This window comes from Chanodichthys erythropterus, chromosome 4, assembly GCF_024489055.1.
Source record: "Chanodichthys erythropterus isolate Z2021 chromosome 4, ASM2448905v1, whole genome shotgun sequence".
Taxonomy (NCBI): domain Eukaryota; kingdom Metazoa; phylum Chordata; class Actinopteri; order Cypriniformes; family Xenocyprididae; genus Chanodichthys; species Chanodichthys erythropterus.
Window position 1 is genome coordinate 18,390,979 of NC_090224.1, and position 25,190 is coordinate 18,416,168.

The 25,190-nt window shown below is 37.8% G+C and overlaps 1 protein-coding gene across 3 annotated transcripts in view; it reads left to right on the forward strand.

The window, feature by feature from the left end:
• bmp2b (bone morphogenetic protein 2b) overlaps positions 1-25,190 on the forward strand; it is a 37,162-nt gene that overhangs the window by 10,218 nt on the left and 1,754 nt on the right. For 2 of the 3 annotated variants that reach the window (XM_067383232.1, XM_067383233.1), the window contains one exon: positions 23,246-23,619. In XM_067383232.1, the coding sequence (XP_067239333.1) occupies positions 23,259-23,619 (361 nt within the window). In that variant the 5' untranslated portion in view covers positions 23,246-23,258. Of the gene's footprint in view, positions 1-21,715; positions 22,118-23,245; positions 23,620-25,190 lie in introns of those variants that run through there. The other variant, XM_067383230.1, reaches the window with a different exon arrangement.

Genomic DNA, 25,190 nt, shown 5'->3' on the forward strand with positions numbered 1-25,190 from the left:
GCGAAGCGGCCATACAGTTTCCAACGCTGAATGAATGAATTCCATTTTTCCATTCACACTCAGGAAGGAGATGCACTGCAAAATCTGATAAGGTTGATGACAAATCAGAAGAATTGCTGACAAGCTCCTGACATTTTTTGGCATGGCTTTCCAGAGCCCTCCATGCATGCTGAAATATAGATCACTATGGAGGGCTCCTCTCAGCACTGAGATACTCAAGAAATGTGGTAATTGTTTTTTTGTTGTAGTTTTTTTGTAGAATATCTTGTACGCCTGCAACATCAACTATTTATAAAGGTTTCATTTGTTAACATTAGTTAACTACATTATAACAATGAAAAATACTTCTAAAGCATTTATTAATCTTAGTTCATGTTGATTTCAACATTTAATAATGCATTATTAAAATCCAAAGTTATATTTGTTAACATTAGTTAATGCACTGTGAACAAGTTTTTTTTTTTTAACTAAATTGTTCATTGTTAGTTAATGTTATCTAATGCATTAACTAATGTTAACAAATGAGACCTTATTGTAAAGTGTTACCAAAAAAACTAATAAAACATTTAATAAACAAACAACAAAATTTAATAAACATTTCAAGTAAAAATATTATTTAATATTTTTGAAATACATAAAAACAAATTTTCTTTTTTTTTTTTGTCTGATTAATAATTATTACCCATTAGATGCCGCCTTGTTATACTGATCCAAACCATTTTTGTTCACATTTCTTTGTACATACTTTAAAAACTACATATTTTGGAGAAAATTGTATTGCTTTTACTTGCACATGCAAAACTTGCAGTCACTTGCTTGCCTTGGCAAATACCACTACTTATGTTTCTGGTTGTTTTATTTGGAGGTAAAAATTTCAGTTGCAATTTGGAAAGTGAACAGCTTACTGTCAATATTTTCGTGATGCTTGACTTTTGACATTTTGAAAACAACAGTAAACTGTTTAAGTTAGATGCTATGCTTGAGGCAAGAAGTGACAGAAAATAAGATTTATGGATTGTAATTTACGCTTCTATGGTCAATCTGTTTCCGAGCTAGGAATAAAAGTAAATATTTGAATGTTTCGCACACTTTATCGAGTGTCAGTTGAACTTCTGCCGTGCCCGTGTTAGTTTAGACGTTTCTAGTGCTTTTGGAGTCGGTTCCTTCCTGTTCCTATAGCCATGGTTACAGCCTACTAATCCACAGACATTTGTTACAGTTGAGAGTTTTGAACTGGAGGTTGCAGAGGGCAGATTTCTCACACATGGAGAAGGAATTCAGACCATTGAAAGATCCACGTCCCACACTGTTTTGAGATTAAATACTTGTATAATAATATATATATATATATTCAAGTGTTCTCCACATGCTTCAGGCCGCACTATAGCAAGACTCCCACCATTTTTCTGTTGGATGGCATGCCGAACTCATCTGCGGTCATCTTCAAAAGAGCCGAACGCCTCCGGCAACACCTCCTTTGTGTTTACGCGCCGCCTGAAACATGTTAAAAGGTTTCATTTCTCATTTAAGGCGAGCATCGTTAACATAAGCTGTTTGTAAAATATTCACTCTACCTTATATTTGGCAGTCAAAGGTCAAGAGGATCCATCAGCAGCAACATAAGGATTATCCCGTTGACATTCCAATTTTGGAGTCTTTTCTCTCTGACTCATGGGAGAAAGGTCCTGCTCTGTGCTGGCAAGCCAAGCATCAAGGAGCAATTACTGTCGCATTAGGGATCATCATGACATGCTGCTCAAATACACAGAGAAGCTACTGTTTTCATCTGTTCCTTGAATGCACGTCCATCAGGTAGACACATTTAGCCCGCCTAAAGCCCGCCTGGAGAACTTTGAAGTGCGCTCGCGAGGAACAAAACTCACAGGTGTCCTCTAGTTGAACCGATCACAAACGATTTAGCACCTCTTGGCGCAATTTCACTACATTATTCACGTATCCTAGAAATATGGATACGGTATATTCCGTTGATGTGATGTTATCTTTGGCAGGCGGAGAGGAAATGATTTTATCTTCCCCCTTCCTTACGCTGAAATATTCACTACAAAGCATTTGCTAATGATTGCCTCTCAATTACGTTTGAATGTAGTTTGTCAGAAACGTTTATAGACACAGTTACAGGAATCACAAATAAAATGTTAATAATGCAGGATTTATCAGCTTTTCACTTCAAATGTGTTGAAATAATCGCTACATATAATTTACTAATGATTTCTTATCAATTAAACTGAATTGTTGTTGCACTTTGGAGTTGCATTTTTTTTTTATGAGTAATTATCAACTTTTTTGTTCAAATATATGTTGAATTAGTCATTAAAATAACAGTTGCTTCTCAATAACCCTTTCGCACTATGCATTTCATCAGAAACCTATGTAAAAGCTGCACTTACTGAAACTGAAATATAAAAAATGTGCATTATAATAGAATTATCAGCTTTTTACTTAAAATATATATAAAGTAAAATCATTTGCTTATGATAGCTTCTCAGTTATGGTGACTTACTGTGTTGCATCATGATCTTCATCACTGACATTTGTACAGTTTAGGAGTTCCTGACAGTGGAAACAAAAAAACAAAACATAAGATAACATGAAATCATCAGGTTTTAACTTGAAATATTCACTACAAATCATTTGGTAATTATTTCTTCTCAGTTGCATTGAATTATCACATTTCATTTTGGAGCTGCATTGAGTTTGCAGACATTTGCATTTTCCACAACTGGAAGTACATGAGCAAACTTGCGCAAATGTTTTATATTCACTGGAATATAAAACAAAGTACATAATAATAGAATTATCAGCTTTATACTTGAAATTTGGACTAAAGCATTTGCTTATGTTTGCTTCTCAATAATGGTGACTTACCACATTGCTTCATATTTGTCAGAAATGTTTGTTGATGTTTATAGATTCTGACAGTGGAAAACACACCAAAAACATAAGAAATTATCAGGTTTTTACTTTTGAAGTTTGTCAGAAACATTTGTAGTTACAGCCACTGGAATATATATATATATAAAAAAAGCTATAATAGAATGACCCGCTTTTTATTTAAAATGCATTTAAATATTCACTTCAAAGAATTGCTTTGACCTGAAATATCACGAAATATCAGGTCATCAGAAATGCCTGCAGACATATGCAGTTCCCGCCACTGGAATTGCAAATAAAACTTAAGCAACAATGGACTTATCAGCTTTTCTTTTTTTCTTCAAGTGAAAGAGCATCGGAATTCTTGACATTCCTGTCAGAGCCGGCTCTGGTAATGGATCTCAAGATGGCAGGTCTGCATTGTAGCAGCTCATCTGAGATGTTCTGGGATCGCTCTCGGCTTACAGGAACCTCCCTGAAAATGGCCTCAGGTGCAGGGATTACCGCTCTTTTGCGTTCTGAACAAAACCCAGGCTGAGTTTCCCCTCTCAGTCCAAATCCCACAATGGGAGTTTACATCATAACCACAAGAAAGAAATGATGTCTCGCCAAACAATGCGTGTTTATCTGACCCTGGACCTTGCGGGATCGCGCTCAAAGTGACTTCTTAGACTTTCGTTAGTTGTGGATGCAACAAGAGAGGATTGAGCGATTAGATGATCATCCTCGGGGAATAAGGCTTCAGATGGGTTTTTTTGTTGTGCGATTTATTGTTGCATTACTGAATGAAGAAAGCAAAACGAATTACAAATGTTTCCACTGCACCACCAATCAGCAAAGTTAATGTTTAAAGTTTAAGTTAGCAATTAATCACACTGATCCGCAATTTTACAGATGCTTTATTCCTCTGCCGCATTCAGCCTGCATGGGTAATGTTACACAGAAACCGGAACCTGACGAAATATTTGCGTAATGGCACTGGAATGGGCTTTTAACCTATACAGCGCTCACCGTTTAGTCAGTGGTCAGTGATTTTACCACAGCAGGCCTTGAAACTATTTCCGCAAACACATGGCATCAAGGCTGTCTATGGTAACAATTAAGCCTTTAAAGATGCCTGGACACCCTGAAAAGACAAATTAAAGCCCATCCTTCCTATACACCAACCAGCCCACAATGTCTGGAGCTGGCGACCCCATCCTAGAGCTTTCATCCCGATCGCTCATCTAGCAGAAATTGATTAAAGGCCCTCTAGATTACTTCCTTTTCACAAAGCTATTATTTTCCAATAACAGGAGTCCAGATTGAAGACTGTTTAACCGTTGTGTCCCTCCGCTCATTCTTATTTGTGTTTTTGTTAGAGGTAAATGAAGCGGCCTCGCTGTTTTTCTCGCTCGTCATCAGGCCCTAATACCGGAGCTGCTCGGGTAACATTAGACGCTTAAACGTCTCTGAGCACCAGACCTGTCACGGCTCTGAGTGAAACCAGTCACCCTCCAGACCTCGGCACAAAGGGCCCGGGTCACAAAAGGTTCTCTGAGAGAGTCTACTGTTGTATTTAAATGCTTTTGAAGTCACAAACAACAGAGTTCATCTGGATAATAGTGGTCCCTCATGACTTTGACCTCTCGGGGACGAGATTCCCCCATGACTGTAAGACTCCTTTTCTTCCTACCGCTCCACTCATCACCTAAGAGTCATGCTATCCCTTCCGGGGGTCATCGGCAGGGTTAGCGGGGTTAAGGGATCAATGCAATTTCTGCTGCCCTTAACAATGGAAGCAGACTTGCCGTTCGGGGATTAAAAATGTGGAAGTGAAACAGACTAACTAGACTATTAGCACTAGATTAGTCTGGCAACAAAGGGAAAAGTTGGCTGAGTAAGAAAGGAAATAAAGAGGATTACAATGGTGAAGCAACATCTCAAGTTCTTTTTATGGTTTTTCAAAACAGGCATGTTTGGAATTGGAATACATCATGCTTTCTGCTTAAAGGGATAGTTGACCTGAAAATGAAAATTCTGGCATGATTTGTTCCAAATTTATGACTTTTTTCTTCTGTGGAATATGAAAGGTCAGTTTTTGAACGATCGCTTGTCACTTTTTTCAATACAATAGAAGTGAATGAGGACTAGTGCGCCAAAATGATGGAAAAAATGCACCATAAAATGGTGCGTAAGATTTGCGCACTATATTCAAACGTTAGTTTGTGAAAAACAGACAGAAAATTAAGTCATTATTCTTTCAAAGTTATTTAAAGGCACAATATGTACAATTTTTGGATTAAAATGTCCAAAAACCACTACAACAATGTTATATATTTTGTTGACTTGTGTACTTACATTATCCCAGATGTTTCCAAGAATGTTTAAATCCAGAGAAATAAGCAATTTTAAATAGGACACGGACCGTGTCCGTGCGTCGCCTATCAATGACATCATACCCGCGTTACCCTTGATTTACGGTTTTATTTTGTAGAAACCATGGAAACACCAAAAACATTTTAATATATTAGGTGTTTTATTAGACAGGTGAGCAACTGTTTATATACATTCATCAACAGAAAACAAATCATTGTTATATAGCTGAACACAGTAAGTCTTATTGTTTGAATCTCATTTTCTTGATTTAACGTGAGTACCATGTTTTACCATACCTAATATCGATCTAGCTTACTGCAGCGTGCATTAAGTATCTCATAGTAGTTGCAGGGTGAAAGCACAAATGTTTTAAATATGATAAAACAGCACTGCGTTACCCCACAAACGCATGACCGGAAGAAGCGGAAGTGGCGATTATGGCATAGCTCTCAAGCCGTGCGTCGCACTCGTCTCTCATTAGCAATCACTCCACACACACCCTGCTTCAGACTACAATAATGTCTTTAAAACATGAGTTCCGTCAGATTCTTTTCCACTGTCTGCAGACGTGAAGACAACACCTCCCATGATTCCGCGAATTCAAGGCGTCATCAAGCTATGCCTTTGTTTTGAATAAGCGACCTCTAGCGGCAAAGTTTACATGTTGTGCCTTTAAATTTTAAAGTACATTTAGCATAATTGTAGAAAAAACATCTTCTTGGAGAGTTCATAGTTTAGTCCAAAACGTACGGCGCTTTTCGACTGTGTGGTACTACTCGGCTCGGCTCGGCTCGCTTTACTTTCCAATGCGGTTTAGTAGGCTACCGCTTCAAAGTGGGTGGGATTATAGGCTGATCGTATAGTTGCGCCACCTCTACTGCCGTGGATCCGCTCCATCGAGTCTGCTCCTCGTCTACTGATCACGATACAGACATTTCTTTTTTCCATTACTCACTGGATTGTGACTGAACTGAATCAGTGAGCTGGAGAATCAAATTCGATTCATGAATAAATCATTCTTTTGAGTCAGATCTTCTCAATGAATCATTCACAAAAATGCACAAATCAGACTGATTCAGTTCTCATTTTCACCTCACTGATTCAGTCTGTTCACAGCGGTTAATGACCCAATGGGGGCAAGATTATGAGTGAGTAATGACTCAATTTTGGTCTGTTCATCATACAAAGGCATTATATGGCTGCAGAAGACTTGGAATACTCCGCAAAAGTCACTTATGGATTACTTTTACGATTCTTTTATGGTGCTTTTGGATTGTTACATTTCAAAAATGTCAGTCTCCAATCACTATAATAGCATGGAAAAGTGACCAACATTTTAAAAACTTTATCCCTTTTATGTTCCATAGACGAAAGAAGTGCATGAACAGAATATGTTCATTTTTGGATGAACTAATCCTTAAGAATGAAGTTGAAAAACAGCTGGCTGATATAAAAAACACTTTAATTTTTGAGAGGAACACCAGAAGAACGCTTGGACTTTCAGAGTGTGCTTGGCAAACAGGATGTTCCACCACTTTAAATACAGCAGTTATCCAAAACACCTGAAACACCTGCTTTTATCTGGGCTCGGTATCGGAACAGGAACATATTTTCCATTCTTGTTCACTTGTGTATGGCAACTTCAACCCATTCACGTCTCACTTTGGCAACATGAGACATCTGAAAGAACTACTGCGCATGAAACAACGACCTCAAAAGAGGGGGAAGTCCGCTTGGGGGAAAAAAAACAATATGCTTACAAATGGTTTTGCCAAGAAAGCATTACAGTACATACGCACATGCAGGTGGTCCCAGACACGCTACACAAACAGACGTGTTTGATCGGACAGCATCTTCCCTGGTGGCTTTAGTGATTAATCTGATGGTGACTGACTTTTATCTGGAGACACCTCACTGTTTGGAGACAAGTAAGAGCAGGTGCTGTTATGTCTCATGTCGTAGGCCTCTATTCTCAGCTCAAGAGCATTGTTGGAAAATTGTAAGGGTCAATGAAGAAGCTCGAAAAAATAAAAACACAAAAGAATGAGTAAACAGCAATAGCACAATTTGTGCGCTTGAGCATTTTCAGCACTGCTAATAATGTGTTGTAAGCTGCAAATCAGCATATTAGAATGATTTCTGAAGGATCATGTGACACTGAAGACTGGAGTAATGATGCTGAAAATTCAGCTTTGCATCACAGGAATAAATTACATTTTAAAATATATTCAAATAGAAAACGGATATTTTAAATTGCAATAATTGTTCATAATATTACTGTTTTTACTGTATTTTTGATCAAATAAATGCAGTCTTGGTGAGCATACGAGACTACTTTCAAAAATTCTTACCGACTCCAAACTTTTGAAGCAATAAAATGTAGCTTTTAAGGACTATTGTCGATTATTTACAACTTAATGTACATGGGCGTACTAAACTAGTCATCTTAGTCTTTACACAAGGTGTTTGACATTTCAAAACAAAGTTTACACACTTATCTTTAGTTCTTCGCATCCCATACTGGTGGCAAACACAGCAAGCTTTCTGGAGCAGAAGATATGACTTGCATCTCTCCTGAGCAGACCTTTCATCATCAATTTGAGCGTTAAAAGAACAAGCACATTTTAACGAGGAACCACAGCGTACTTTTTGACGGAGGGAAACAAAGCTAGCTTTTGTGCGCCTGTTCTGGGAGGCCAGTAGCTCTTGTCATGTACATGTGAAATTAATTATGAGGAAATACTAAAACACTTGGGTGGAAATTGCTTTTCACCAGATGTTCCGCATGTGAGGATCAATTTAGTATTCTTAGCAAAGCGAAATGACTCCATAAGTTCGATTCTGGCCCCTTTGATGAAAGCCAATCTGTCACTCAAGGCACGTAAAAAAGGAGCTGAACTTCTATGCTACTGTTTGTTCCACTTTATGGAGCCTGAGGTAATATGATTACTTAACCAGGTTAGGAAAATAGAATGTTTCGTTCTTAGGTAGAATTTGACATAATGACAAGGGGGGCCCAGTCTTTCTCAATGATCCATACACAAACCAAGCAAGAGGGCCTTTTTCTCATTCTCAGCGACGGGAACGGAAAAAGCCAAATGATTCAAAGATGAATTACGGTCTCTATGTGAGATAACTGTGTGATCTGAGAATTAATTACATGTCTTATTTACTTTTAAATAGGACCTCTGTCTCCTCTCATTGAGTTCCTCTTCTGTCTTTAAAAACGCTGCATGGCTCACATCCACGTTAACAGATCTACAGGCAGTCCTGCAATACAGAATATTAAATTAAGTTTGGGAACACTGACTTGGAACCAGATTTAGTTTGGTAGAGTTTGGTCTGTAATGCTTCATGGTAGGGCTGCACGATTAATCGCATGCTATTCTCACGCGCATTTCGTCAGTAAAGCCGGTTCCCTGATTACCGCTAAATCGCCATCACCTGCTTTCAAATGAAGCGGCATTTAATAGACATAGCCGTAGATCACTGAAAAGCCACGCAATATCGCGTTCATATCGCAGATGAATCGCCTGCGATAATGAACGCGATATTGCGTGGCTTGTCTGTGAACTACGGCTCTGTCTATTAAAAGGCGCTCCATTTAAAAACAGGTGATGGCGATTTAGCGGTAATCAGGGAACCGGCTTTACTGACGAAATGCGCGTGAGAATAGCATGCGATTAATCGTGCAGCCCTACTTCATGGGATTATATTTGGTGAATAATGCTGTCGCAATGCAGAGAAATGAGGCACAGATTATGCACTTCATCTTTTAAAATTATGCATTGTTTATCCTAGTCAGGACTTTTGCTACAAAAGTCTCCTCTAGAGTTTCAAAAGATGACTCAATGTTTCAAATTCAAGATAAACTCAAATATTTCCCAGCAAATTCATCCAGAACCAAATCATCTGTGCTATACTATGAATATTGAAACTTAACTGAGAACTTAAAAGAAATATATTCAAAGAGGATGCATTAAATTGATCAAAAGTGTCAGTAAAGACATTGATAATAATAAGAAATGTTTCTTGAACAGCAAATCAGCATATTAGAATGATTTCTGAAGGATCATGTGACAGTGAAGACTTTCGAAAAAAAATTCAGCTTTGCGTCACAGGAATAAATTACATTTTAAAATATATTAAAATAGCAAACAGTTATTTTAAACTAAAATAATATTTCACAGTATTACTGTTTTTACTGGATTTTTGATCAAACAAATGCAGCCTTGGTAAGCAGAAGATTTTCAAATCTTACCAACCCCAAACTTTATGTATCTCTAAGCAATAAAATGTTTCTCTGGCTTTAGCTTTTAAGGAATATTGTGGGTTATTACAGCGTAATGTCTATGGGCAGCATTCGAGACATGCTGACGATCACCACAGACAAAAACAGTAAAACAGCAGGCAAGAGGGCAGCAGAGTGTATAAACATTTCAAGTATGCGACTATCACAGTGTTTTTAAAGTATAACCATAACATGTGTTTTCTTGAGACCAGTGTAACAGAATCAGTTCCCAACCTTGTCTGTGCAAAGATATAAACAAGCTTTCAAACCATGTCATGATCAGCTAAAAACAATAAACCTGGGTACTTGCACTTGGTATCCGGGGAAGGAACATAAAAGGGATGTGATGTATAGTTTGGAATAGCATACTCATAGTATGCAGGATATCCAATGCATATCCAATACAAATTCTCATCAATGTTAACCGTCACATTTTTATTCATCATCTAAATCTCTCAACACCAATAAAAATATAGCACACAGTATACAATACATATTAGATAGTATGCAATGAGCCATATACTAGTATTTATTCTGAAAATAGCCAGAATTTGTTTACATGAAACAAACTCCAGGCACAAAGATTAAGTCAGTAATGCACATCCAAACATTCATCCACCTAGAGAAGTGTCTCAAAGGGACACTTATTTGAACATAATTCATAAAAAATATAACTATCTTTGTGCTGAAGTATTCTTATTTTGCATGCTTTTACAATGATAGTTTAGTCATGACAACTCTAGGAGGGTTTGGCATGGTGATGGATCTGACAACGTTAACGTATTTGGTCTTTGCGTAACCGATCTGCTACACTGCTGCAGAGCAAGTACAGAGACTTAGCTACTGCTAATACATCCACAGACATGCAGCTGTGAACATGAAAGACATGCTGCTGATGCACATATAACATACATGAAATTACCCGTAGCAGATCTATACAGGTGGAGCAGGGGGAGGTGGAGGGTTTCTAATAGAGACAAAGAAACAAACTATTTAAAAATACAGCAGCAAGCTCATTGGCTGCAGAATCAATCAGCTTGATCCATGTTAGATGATGTCATTGTTTGCAGATTTCAGCCTGCGCCATCTAGAGATTCATGACTGAACTATCTGTAAGTGAATTAGCGGACATGGGGCAACTGAAGAACAGTGAAAATGTTTTTTCTTAGTTATTATAATCGATTGCATGGCACAAATGCTATCCTTAGACATTAAGTTGTAAACAACCTGAAATATTATTTTAAGTTTTTTTTTTTATCTCTATATTTTGAGAATGTGTGGCTATATTCAGAATAGCATACAACCATGAGATATAGATTATATACATAGATATATATTCACATCTATGTTTGAACTTATTATTTGCTTGGACTACGAATTTGTTATTAAAAATTGCAAAATGGCCATTAAATATTTCCAAGTGTTTTACAGTTGTTTGCTGCATGCCTACTAATTCACTGACTATTTTTAAACAGTGTACATTATATACTGCACAGAATTCAGTTCAAAGTAGGTTACTTACTGAAGTATGTTCTGAGCATGACCTCTTCCTGTTTCCTCTGTAAGGTGGTCTCTGAACATCAGGTGGAAGGGGTACCAGCAGATTCAGGGAGGTCTTCGAACCTGGATCAAAGAGGTGTATTCTTGAGCATCTGGGGTTTGTTTACGACAATGTTAGTGGCACATCACGGTAATGGAGTGTGTGACGAGGGAGAGAGAGAGAGAGAGAGTTAGGGAAAGAGAAAAGGAGAATTACAGGCACAGTGTTTACCCATGCGGATGAATAGACATCAGCCGCTATTTGATTCTCTGCTGTAATTTAAGGCAGTGTTTGATCCAGCTGATTATTCTCTACACTTTGTGAACCCAGAGCAGTTTTTCACAGAGATAAATAGAGCAAACAGGCAATTAAGTCACATGACCCGAGAGGGTTGGAAAGCTGCTGCATACGGATTCTTGCTAAATTCTGTCTTCATTTACGGTTTTCTTCTGTGAACATTCAGAATAATGTGCTGGACAATATTTTGTCATTTTACAATAAAAAATACTTTATTATTTTAATAAATTTAATTTATTCCCGTGATAGGAAAGCATTAGTATTGTATAAGTATTCACACACTTCCATAAGGTGGATTAAATGAAAGTGTTAAATTCCAAGAGCTGGTCGCTATGAAAACATCACGGGCCAGGGTTATGTCAATATCAGCTAAAATGCAGAAAAGACAAGCGCAGGCATTTAGATAAGTGTTGATAAGTGCACAATCGCATCTAGCAAAATACACAGTTGAACATGAGGATCCCGTACCGTGCCACAAGAGGCGTGCTCAGTTAAATGTTTACACAGCTGCTCTCAAGATTATTATTATTGTGAAACCACACACTTTTAATGTTGCTGTGTGGATGCCAAGACGTGTCTGCTCTTTACCTCCCTTCTGAGCACTTCCAACTCCTCTCCATACTGCATAGAGCTCAAAGTGACAGATTCATGGGAGATTCGGTGAACGTTCGGCCATTATATCGCACATGTCTCCGGCTGTGTTTTAGAAAGATAAATAAAGAAGTTGTTGCTGATTTTACGAAAGAAAAAAGTCTGCTGTATGCACCTTACTGGGCCTTTCTACAAATACTTGGCATGCTCTATCTGTATAGAGAGACTAGTTTTAAAGGGATAGCTTAAATAGTAACAATTTTGGTTTAAAAAATCCAAACAAGAATTTTAGAAGAATGTCTGAGCTGTTTTCTCCCACAAAATGATTGTGGATTAGTACTAGGGACTGTCAAGTTCTACAACAAACAAAAAGCATCATAAAAGCAAAATGACAAATATACTAAAGGTGCCCTGGAATCAGAAATTGAATTTATCTCAGCATAGTTGAATAACAAGAGTTCAGTACATGGAAATGACATACAGTGAGTCTCAAACTCCATTGCTTCCTCCTTCTTATGTAAATCTCATTTGTTTAAAAGACCTCCGAAGAACAGGCGAATCTCAACATAACACCCACTGTTACGTAACAGTCGGGATCATTAATATGTATGCCCCCGATATTTGCATATGCCAGCCCATGTTCAAGGCATTAGACAAGGGCAGCCAGTATTAACGTCTGGATCTGTGCACAGCTGAATCATCAGACTAGGTAAGCAAGCAAGAACAACAGTGAACAATGGCAGATGGAGCAATAATAACTGATATTTTTAGTGATATTTGTAAACTGTCTTTCTAAATGTTTCGTTAGCATGTTGCTAATGTACTGTTAAATGTGGTTAAAGTTACCATGGTTTATTACTTTATTCACAAAGACAAGAGCCGTCGCTATTTTCATTTTTAAACACTTGCAGTCTGTATAATTCATAAACACAACTTCATTCTTTATAAATCTCTCCAACAGTGTGTAATGTTAGCCACGGAGCACTATCAGACTCATTCAGAATCAAATGTAAACATCCAAATAAATACTATACTCACATGATCCGAAGCATGCATGCGGCATGCATGACGAACTTCTTGTAAAGATCCATTTGATTGTTATATTAGCTGTGTGAACCTTGTTTATGCACTGTATTATAGTCAAGAGCGCAAGATTTAAAGGGCCGCAGCCTGAATCGGTGCATAGTTTATGATGCCCCAAAATAGGCAGTTAAAAAAATTAATTAAAAAAAATCAATATAATCAAAATCAAAATTAATATGACTTATATACTATTTGTGAGTTATTTACTGTAAAACTTGCCTTGAAAAGAGCCTGACAGCTGTATTCACCATTCACTTTCATTGAAAAGAGCAGCTTCCTTGGACATCCTGAAGAAAGAAAATTGCAAATGGGATGAGTATATACTGACAGAAAAGTTTAATTTTTGGAGGAACTATCCATGTAAGATCTCAGAGGAGAATGCCACTCGCTTGGTTTTTGTGTCCTCTAGCCCAAAAGCGCTGGCATGTTTTTGTACCATCAAGGGTGACCGGAAGGGCAGAAATAGATTTGGACAAAGTTCTAAACTCAGAAATACTTGACAATCATCCCTTTAAGAAGTCCATCTGAGGTATGGGACATACTTGTAAAGGTTCTATGTAAATTGTGTATCTTTCCATGAAATAACACAAGCCTCTCACATGAACTCTCCCCATTTTGTTTGACGTGTACCCAAATGCAGTGTTTAGGTTTGTCTATCTTTGGTATGTGCACTTAAGGTTGCCTCTCAAGTGTAAACCTGCAGGCCAGGAGACACAACCCACCATCAGATGCCTCCAAATATCCCTCTTTGCAGACGTGGTGTCAGTCAGGCGAGCTCAAGTGCCTGTTGAAGACTTTGTCAAAGTCGAGGGGAAAGATTAATGTCTTGTTTTCTCTACTTGTCAGATGATATATGTGGAATAGGTACGAAGTATGCTGCCCATTTCGAGGTCACGTCTAACCGTAAGCAGAAAATTATATTTGTGAGGGGAAAAAACAGAAGACTTGGCCCTCAAACACTTGCGTAACTCAACGCGCACCAGCCACGTCCTCTACTGCGCAGAATCCGTCGCGTTTCCTTTCAGCCGTCACTTTGACGAATGTCTATCGCGGCTGCTCTTTCCGTCGTAGCACATCTGATCGGTAGCTGCGTTTTTAATTTGCCACTGCATCCATTAATTCAAATGAGCCCCCTCAGGATAGGAGTTTTTAAAGGTTTCTGCTTCTATGTATAGCCGGAGCTTCTTATGTCTGCGGAGGAGTCTATAAACAGCTGCATGTGCTTAAGCGGAGAAATGTAAATCTTGACACGGGATGTTTATGCAGCCCAAGCTTCTAATCATGCGAACGTATAATTCAGTGACATGTGGTGTCTTTACGAGACCAGTTTGATTCAAAGGGCAGATCCCTGTATTTACCAGTCTCTCTCTGAACCCCGAGCGCGTTATATCTCTCATCTCAACTTCTTCAGATCTACTCAAGTTTTCTTTCAAAGCGAGCTGTTTTGGAATAGATCACCAAAAATGTAAACACATTGTTTATTGTAAATTAATTAAAAATAATTAAAGGGTTAGTTAGTGAGGCCTCCGTAGGAAGCAATGACACTTCCTCTCTCAATATCCATAAAGGTAGCTACTAAAAACATATTTAAATCAGTTCATGTTAGTACAGCACGTTAAATATTAATATTATAAAGCGACAAGAATATTTTGGAGCGCCAAAAAAATAAACAGCCTACATAAAATAACGACTTATTTAGTGAAAAACAATGCTGCTGGAAGCTTCGGAGCGTTATGAATCAGTGTTCGGAGCGCCAAAGTCACGTGATTTCAGCCGTTGGCAATTTGACACGCGATCTGAATCATGTTTCCACACACTGATTCATTTGTGCTCCGATGTTTCATCGGCCATCACTAAATAAGTCGTTATTTTGTTTTTTTTGGCAGTCCAAAAATATTCTAGTCGCTTTATTAATATTTAAACACCGTACTCACATGAACTGATTTAAATATGTTTTTAGTACCTTTATGGATCTTGAGAGAGGAAGTGTCATTGCTCCCTATGGAGGCCTCACTGAGCCTTCGGATTTCAACTAAAATATCTTAATTTGTGTTCCGAAGATTAATGAAGGTCTTACGGGTGTGGAACGACATGAGGGTGAGTAATAAATGACAGAATTTTCATTTTTGGGTGAACTAACCCTTTAATTACTCTTTCCTTAGGCCTATCAAACGTGTGCGCTAGGCATTTCTGAATTTCTGACTGAAAGGGAAGTCGTTATTCACTGAAAACGCCATGTTGGTTATAAGACACACTGACTGAACATATTTATTGATGTCCAACCTGAATCATATAGGCGCAGTGTTTGAAAGTGATGACAGAGGGTAAGCTTTTAATTAAAAAACGGCTTAACTTTTGGTCTTTTCTTCACACAAATCTACCATATGACTTCAAAAGACTTGAAATGTATCATGTGAGTCATATGGACCACTTTTATAGGGCTTTTTTGGCCTTGACAGATGTGGTCACTATGAAGTGACGCATGGAAAGAGCTACATAAAGATTTTTCAAAAAATGTCTACTTTTAAGAAATGACATATTACATGAAGTTGAAATAATGACAGAATTTCATTAGCTACTTTAAAAGGTTCAATTCAAAGAGCACCGCCTCACACTGTTCAAGCGTGAAGAGAGTTACAAAACCACTTTTACTCCAATATTATGAAATTGCCTTCTCTATAAAACATTTAAACATGATACATTTTCTTGGAAGTGAGTAAAACTGTGATGAAAGCCTGTGTCTAACCTGCACCTGTTTAATAATTTGCTTGAACTACAATGTGTCTTTTATCCTTAGACAGACAGTCACTATCCATTTTAATATTTCTATTATTGCTGTCTTGTCTTAGAAGGATTTCCATTACTAAATATAGCGCTATATAGTCCAATAAACCCATCAATATAACTCTGCAAAGTACAGAGAATGTATCTATAGTTCAGAAAGTTCAGTGAACTTCAACCTGAAAGCATGTGGGACATATTTCGACATCCTCTTTATATCCAGAACAAAATTATGAAACAGTCATTGGTTATATAGTCGTATTGGCTATATGATAAATAATCATGTAAAAACATTATTCAGAATTGTCACAGAGTTAAACGGTAAATGCAGACAGAATTCACAGAATTTGAATCGGTATATAAATGTTTCATGATAATTTTGTCCAAAAGACTACTCAAAAAGTGCAGAAAATGCAGAAAAAAAAGTTTGGGGTCAGTATGATTTTTTGAAAGAAATTACTTTTATTCAGCAAAGACACATTAAGATGATCAAAAGTGACAGTAAACACATTTATGTTGCAGAAGGTTTATATTTCAAATGAATTATATTCTTTTGAACTTTGTATTCATCAAAGAATCTTGAAAAAAATGATTAGTTTCCACAAAAATAGGAAGCAGCACAACTGTTTTCAACATTGATAATAATCAGAAATCAGCAAATCATCATATTAGAATGATTTCTGAAGGATCATGTGACACCGAAGACTGGAGTAATGATGCTGAAAATTCAGCTTTGATCACAGGAATAAATTACATTTTAACATATATTCAAAAAAAAAAAAAAGTTATTTTAAATTGTAATAATGTTTCACAATATTACTGTTTTTACTATATTTTTGCAACCATGGTGAGCATAAGAGACTATATATATTCAAAATATTCATATACTTTTTATAAATGGGGCATATTTATATCAAATTGGGATTTATCTATCAGAAATGATTACATTGTGAAAAAGTGGAATATATGACTGGTGGGCTTGGTGATGCCATAGGCAGTAGGATTACGAAGACAAGCATTAATAATGTGCATTGATGAATCATTATCAAAATACTGAGAATGTATAATTAAAGTAAACAGAGTCAATTTTGATATGACTTTAAACTTGAAGCATTACAAGCTGAAAACAACAACAGCACATTATCACATTTGCTTGAAATGATTAGTGGGATTCTAACCATCATTGCAAAGACTCGAGGGGGTGGTCCGGGACAGGGTTTAAGAGAACTCAAGCACGTCCGATGGCCAGTGGAATGTGTAGTGCAGCATTCTGCCAAACAACTGTTAGCACAATGTAAGGGTCTCAATCTGCAGAGTCATCTCCATGCCTTTTCCCAGACAGACCCATGGAATGCAGGTGATGACAGAAGCTCCACTCAGCTCCGTTGGAGGACACAGGAGAGACGCTCTGGCACTTTGATGCTCCTTAATGACGGCTGCTCTTCATCGGTTAGCCGGAGCGCTCAATAACATGCTGCTTGATTCATCCATGCAGACAGATGACTGACAAAACCCCATGTTCTACACTCACGGAGGTTTGGGATGGAGTCAAGAGGATTTGTGGGTGGAATTCTCATATTTCGTTCTGCATGCAGCTTTGTGTATATTGAAATAGCTGTGATGGTTAGGAAACCAAAATTCTTCGACTGTTGTTCTGAGTTTGGGGTTGCCAAGCTTAAATTGTTTTGGCTTTCTTTAGGGTCAGAACTAAGGTGACCAACAACAGACAGTAAACAAAAAGTGTAAGAGCTGATGTTCTACGTGCATATTTGTAATGCTAAACAAACAAAAAAAAGTTGATGTGTGTAATTTTTAAGTTAAAATACCTCTGGCTTAATTACTCACCCTCATGTCATTCCACACCCATAAGACCTTTGTTCATCTTCACAACACAAATTAAGATATTTTTTATAAAATCCGATGGTGCAGTGAGGCCTCTATTAATTAACACTTAATTAACACTTTCAGATGTCCAGAAAGGTACTAAAGACGTATTTAAAACAGTTCATGTGACTACAGTGGTTCAACCTAAATATTATAAAGCGACAAGAATACATTTTGAGTGCCAAAATGACAACTTTTCAACAATATCTAGTGATAGCCGATTTCAAAACACTGCTTCATGAAGCCTTGAAGCTTTACGAATCATTTGTTTCGAATCAGTGGACTATTGAAATTGCGAAACACTTATGACTTAACTAAGTCTCGTTTACTGAAATCATGTGACTTTGGCGCTCTGAACAGTTGAACGTCTTACGGGTGTAGAACGACGTGAGTACTTAATGACATAATTTTAATTTTTGGGTGAACTAACCCTTTAAAAATATCTTAATTTGTCTTCCTAATATGAACAAAGGTCTTGCGGGTTTGGAACGACATAAATAATGACAGAAATTTCAGTTTTTGGATGAAATAACCCTTTAAGTAGACAATGTATAGGCTCAACCAATGGCTTGTATTGAACTTGGGGCGGGGTTATCAGTTTTCCGAATAATTGAAGACAGAGGATGTTAGGGAAACCTGTTTGGAAACCATAATTTTATTTGCCGATCCCTAAGTGGCTTAAAAATTACACATATCATCTTTAACATTCAGTCAATTTAGTAAATAAAACTTCTATTAAATACTGATTATTAAGAATATTCTTATTATACAGATAGTCTAATATTATAGCCATTCGTATTTTTTCTCAAAAACAGCTTTATGGTGGCTTTCATTGTTGCTTCAGCATCAATATGATAGAATTGAACAATTCATTGTCTGAACGGTTGGTTTTTTGACGAAATTGCTTCTTCGCTTAAGCTAAAACGTCTGCTAAATGCATGAATGTAAAGGTCAATAAATTGACTTTGCAGACAAATGCAACAATTTTCAGTTCATGGCTCCAAACATAGGAATGATCTTTAAAGTTTGATGCAAGAAAAGTCAGAGGTTGTTGCTCTTCCATACGGATCAAAGATTCCGCAAGCCCTGAAAGCTGAATATTTCAGGTCAATTCTTCATTTGCCATTTAAATGAGCGCCTCCATGATGCCATTCCCAGGAAAGCAAGCATCAGACCGGAATTTTTACCCACAGGCTGCAGCGATCTACCATTTGGAGAACTAAACAGATAACTTTGAACAAATAATGAGATGGAATTTAAAAGATAACATTTCATCCAATCAGAGAATAATTAGATCAGCCATCAATTCATTAGATAATGAATTTAGGTTTTTTAATGGGGCATTGGGGAAAAATTGAAGCACACAAACACCAGCAGACCTTGTGGACACAATCTGCTCGCCCTCACCGGTAGACAATAAGGCAAAGATAAACATTCTTTTCACTCTCCGCGGCCCTCTTGTTTTGAGCAATTAAGGCTACTTAACATGCATTGTGAAGTGTTATCCCTGAATCTAAAGCACCTTTGGCCAATGCTGAGCTTAGAGCACTATGTTCATGACCAACTGTTTTGTCAACAAGGCGAATGTTAGGGGAGCGGCAAATGGGAATAAAAGCGTGTAAAGGATTTTTATTGTAACTTTAACAGGCTACATATTCCTTATTAAACGAGCGCTCCCAAAGCTATCTGTAATCTTTTAAGCGATCATCTGATTTGTGCACCAAGCTCACTTTTACTGGCCAGGACTGGTAGAGACCAGTATCACCTAAGGAATGGAATGCATCAGTGTATTTTAATTGCTAAGTGGATGATCCAGGGATTATCCCTCATAAGATGTTATTGTCTTGGAAGCACACAAAGATATCTTTTGATCTCAATGGGGTTTAATCTACTGCTGTCTCTCCCATCTCAATGGACCAGCTGCTTTTGTCAAAACAAACTTGCCATCAACACATAATTGAAATGAATACCTGGAACCAATGAGGGGTTTTCATATGCAGATTTCTTCTACATACGTGCTGTTGACTAAGCAGACGTCCATGGATCTGTCTAATAGTAATGGTTTCAGTCTGACTTTCCTCAGCTGTGACATCTGACCTCCATGCCCCTCGATAGAGTCACCTGTCCTTCTCTATGAAGCACAAAACAATATTTTACAGCCAATTAAGGTATATAAACATAGCATAAATAAAATCTAGATTAAAAATCTAAATGTTTGGGCTGCTTCATGGCTGCTGCTCTCCCCATTCAGGAGAGGAGTGCCAGGCGAGGCCACTTATAAACCCCCGTGGTCTGAAAGAGCAAAGGGCACTGCATTTGCAAACTCTTGTTAATGAGTATAATCCAGTTGTAAAACAAGATTTAATCCAGCCATTAACACATCTTGATCAATGATAACCAGGGATTTGCCTTCTTCACGAATGGCCAAAGGAATCTTCCTGGCACGGCTGAGGGTCAATGTCATGTCATGCTTCAAAAAAACATTAACTTTTTTTATAATGAAGCATGTTACCTGTGTATTAAAGAAAAAAGTACACTTATTTATGCAAAACAAACACTCTGTGGTGTCACAGAAACCTTTTAACCCCTCACCAATCAATACATTGTTATTTAAATAGAGAAGTAACACTTCTCCAGAACCTTGTCTGCTCCTAACTGTAATTCTCACCTTGGTGGTGTGAACTGCTTGTGATTTAAGAAGCTTTATTTTGTGTAGGCCTATGTACATACAGACAGGCAGATAGATAGATAGAAAGATAGATAAATAGATAGACTGATAGATCTAAAATATAAAGTAATGTATGCTTTTACACAATTTTACAGTATAATTACACCTATTTTCTAATAACACGGGGGTGGGGTGTTAATACTGGGGGACAGGGACTCCCAGGGGGTCGTAGAGGGGTGCTATGTTGAATTTTTGTAGCGAGTGGCCACTGTCGCCTTTAGGCAATTTCCTTTAAAGCTGCTTTGGAAAACATGTAGTGTAGAAATTTGTAGATTACTGATAGAGAAATTAACATTATTGAATTGAAAATGTTTCTTTTCAGGTTTATGTATCTCACTGTACTTTAATAATGCATGGGTAAAGAATATATGTCAAAACTGCCAATTACAAACAAAATAAATATTTTAAGAATGGTTTTATATTGCAATACCAAAATAAATGTCAATTATTTATCTATTTTTTACATCACGTTTACTATATTTGCCATTATAAATGGATTTTTATAAATTAAAACACAGTTGCCTTTCTATTTTATTAGGCAAGGGTGGGAGTGTTTTGACATCATAGAGTTTGATTAATCAAAATATCTGTAAAATATTAAGTAATGTATACTTTTACACTATTTTCTTTTAACATAGGGGTTTAAAAAACAAACAAACTGGGGACCGGGGACTCCCAGGGGGCCGTAAAGGGGTGCTATCTTGTAATTTTCGTGGCCACTGTTTTATTTTCTGTAAAGCTGCAGTGGAAAAAAAATAGTGTGAATATATGAAATAGAAATATTAAAACAGGTTTCTCTCATACATCTAAAAGAATATTCTCAAACACTGTCAGCTTGAAACAACACATATTTTCCAAGAATTTCTTTTGGTTTAATATTGCAATGACAAAATTAAATGTCGATTTTTTTTTTTTTTACAGCATGTTTACATCACATTGTAAATGGCTCTTTATACATAAAAATGCCATATGCTTTTATATTATAATAAGGGGTCATCATAATTCGGAGCGTTTAAAGTTGGAAAACCCCAATTTTAAAATCTAATTTATTTATTATAAGTTTTTGTGATTAGGCTACACTTTTTAACCATATTGTTTTCCCCTTTAATCTCACTAACATGTTTACTGTGTTGAACACAGAGTATGCGCAAAGACAAATTCAATCCATCAACACGCACACTGTGGGCATGTTCAAACGTTTGAATGGAGAGAACGCGCCGCGTTTCAATGGACTTGAATGATGACAGTCATTGTGTGACATCACCAGACAACAAAAAGCCTCGCGCTCGCGGAGCGAAGCGCTCCAATCAATGGCACAGACGCGGCGCGTGGTGCACGCAGAGATGAGTCTCCAAGCTGTCTCCAAAAACTTCTGCTGATCAGTGTTTTTTGTTTGTTTTAAACGAAAAATGACAAATTCAGGAATCTGCGATCTCGGGCTGTCACTTTTGGGATTGCTGTTTTCTTTGACCTAAGCGCTCGCGCTCTTCGTTAGAGTTTAGTACAGTCTAGTTTGAAGTGTTGCACAAGTATGAACAAGAAGAGGCGACCTGAGCTGCGGCGACTCTCTGTCGTGGGATAAAAAAAAAATCGCTTGTGGATTAAAACACGAATTCATGAGGAACTTAACAGACGACGGGAACGCAGACCGGCCACAGCGCTTCCTCCTTCGGTAACGCTACAAATTATTTCTTTGATATCAGGTTTTGCAAACAGCGCGAGTGTTTTAAAACCAATGCTGCCATTATTATAACTTAATGCATCGCATATCACCTTATATACGTGCAAACACGTAGTCTGCAAGGCTAGGAGTTACGCGCAAATGCAAAGAAAACACTTCTCTGGTTCCTTATCATCAAATCTCTTTGTCGTCTTTGTTGCTCGAGTTGTTTTTGCGTAAGATCTACCACCTGTAGCCTCACAACTCTGCCTCTCTTTTGCCTTGTCTTTTGCTAGACATTCAGTCCTTTTGAAGACTTTCCTTTCATGATCTAAAGGCAGACCCCCACCCAGACACTGCTCTCTTATCTCCCTTTAATTGCAGACTCCATGTCTGCTGTCTTCATGTCTCTCTTCTTTCGATTTCTTTTGATTCACTCTTTCCTGTTTCATCCCATTTGTCTGACATCCTCTTTGGAGTCTCATGCTTTCACTGTAGATCAATCTCTTATTATAGCCTGCGGCAGGCATATTATTCTTAATCTTTGTGTGTGTGTGTGTGTGTGTGTGTTCATCGCCTCACAGACATCTCCAAAAGATCTAGATATGTCTGTGGTTTGAAGCAGCCGCAGGTTGAATGTGGCCAGGGATCTTTTCCATGCATATGTGGTTGAAGCTCTGGGCTGGTAGTCAAAAGTGTTTTTAGGACTTAAAGGAACAGGTATTCCATAATAACCAAACAAGCCTTAAACTTCTACGAGTGACTGAAGGTTTGAACCCATCTATGGGTGATCTATGAACCATTGTGCCATTGAGCAAGGCACTTAACACCAAATTGCTCCAGGGGGGCTGTAGTTATCAGGAATGCACTGTACACTCTTAAAAATAAAGTTATTTAATGGTTCTTTGAAGAATTTGAGGTTTATCATTTTTACTATACATGTTTCTTGAGATCAGTGTGTTGTTTGCAGTGCAATTTCTTAAAGTTTTAAGTGGAACTTAAAAAGGTTCTCCTATGACATAATGCTTTTTTTAACCATGAAAATGGTTGATGGTAAGAAGAATGTTCTTTGCCTAGGTTGCAATAAAAATAAACTCATTTGTCAATTTGAAGGGACTCATTTCTATTCCCTCTTCACAGGAACTGACTGATCATGGTCGCTGTGGTCCGCGCTCTCACGGTGCTGTTGCTCGGTCAGGTGTTGCTGGGAGGTGCAGCTGGACTCATTCCCGAGATCGACCGACGGAAATACAGTGATTCGGGGAGACACACACCGGAGCGCTCAGATATAAACTTCCTGAACGAGTTCGAGCTACGGCTGCTCAACATGTTCGGACTGAAGCGAAGACCCACGCCGAGCAAATCAGCGGTGGTCCCTCAGTATATGCTGGACTTGTATTATATGCACTCTGAAAACGATGACCAGAACATCCGGCGCCCGAGGAGCACTATGGGAAAGCACGTGGAACGGGCAGCCAGCAGAGCAAACACAATACGAAGTTTTCATCACGAAGGTGAGGCCTAATTTTTTTGTGCAGAATTAACTTAAATGGTTAATGTGGTTCAGATAACATAATATTTTGAGTTTCTGTCTTAAATCACCTTCAACTGTATTAACTCAATGAACTCAAAGTTTTAAGTCAACCAGGTAACTTTCTTTTTTAAGTTGAGCCAACAGTTCTTTTTGTTTTTCTCAGAAATTCAAATATCATAATTCAAAATTTCAGTTTGAGGCTTTGTTTATTCCCAGAACATTCTAAAATTCGAAGGAATGATGTGATGCAACCATTTGGAAACTATTGACATTCCATAAACAGCTCTCACTATTATTAAAGAAGCAAAAAATTGCATCCTAATGGTGACTTTACTGCAAATAATTGATAGGTGTTTGAGTGCACTTAGAGTAGTTTTCCAGACAAGGTGTGGAGTTCATGCACTAGTTATTTTCCAAGAATCCACAGATTACAGTAACAAGCCTTATGAGGAAATTCAGGATGGTATTTGTGCAGAGGCTGTTAGTTTTGCTGTTCTCCATCAAGTTCTGACATTGATGTTTTCGAGCCATCAATGGGGGGCAGGGGGCTTGTTTTTGCACCACCTTTCATAGAGATATTGTGTGTGTTTAGCTTTGCTCAACTCTTTATCACATGCCCGAGTAATTCTAGCCTAACTGCTTGAGCCAGTCGGGGGATTGTGGGTGGCCTTGTTGAATGGTCAGATTTAAATTCACTAGAAACAGAATCTGTTTTTTTTATAATGAAATCAACCCCAGTGTGATCAGGTGGCACGTCAATTAAGTCTCTTTTGGCGTGTTATCTGATTTAAACAATCGAGAAACATGCCCTCTCTTGCTCTGGAAGATTTGAGCCTGTGAATGTCACTGGCGTTGTTCATGGAAGGCTTCTTTCTGGAGTCTGTTTAGAGGTCAACATAAACTATAGCACACAATTTAGAAACATTTCACTTATGTTTCATGGCAACCGAGGAAAAACTCGCTGTACTGTGGTAAAGGGAGGGGGAGGGATCCATACGAGAGTCATTACAGACTTTTTAGCCGGCCCTGTAAAATGGCACAGATTCGGATGGATGACATCCAGTGGTTGAGCTGACACACTGCAAACAAGGATGCTGTTTGTGTGCTCACATTGAAACAAACAATTTAAGCGTTTGCATTAAGTGTTTTCCCTGTTTATTCCAAATGAGACTTTTCTTGTGCAATCTGTAGTAATTGAGCACCTCCTATGCCTCAGGCTTTTCTCATTGTCTCAATTTGGTGAACTCAGTGGTTCAGAGGATCTAACAGGAACTTTATTACATCCCTCAAAACGTTTTTGAGGCAAAATTATGTAATTATTCGGAGCTGCCGAAATAATTTGATTTGACGTCAGTTCTTTTGAGTGATTCTCAGCCAAGATACGCAGTCAGTTTTGAAGGTAGCCGTCATAAATGTACGACTTGCTGTTTTGGCATAACATACAAACAGAAATTAGGAATGTCAATACGCTCATAACTGTGGCTAACTGCTTTTGACAAGCCCCGACATGTTCGCAGTCACTCCCCCTCAAGACGGATTGACTGGGAGAAA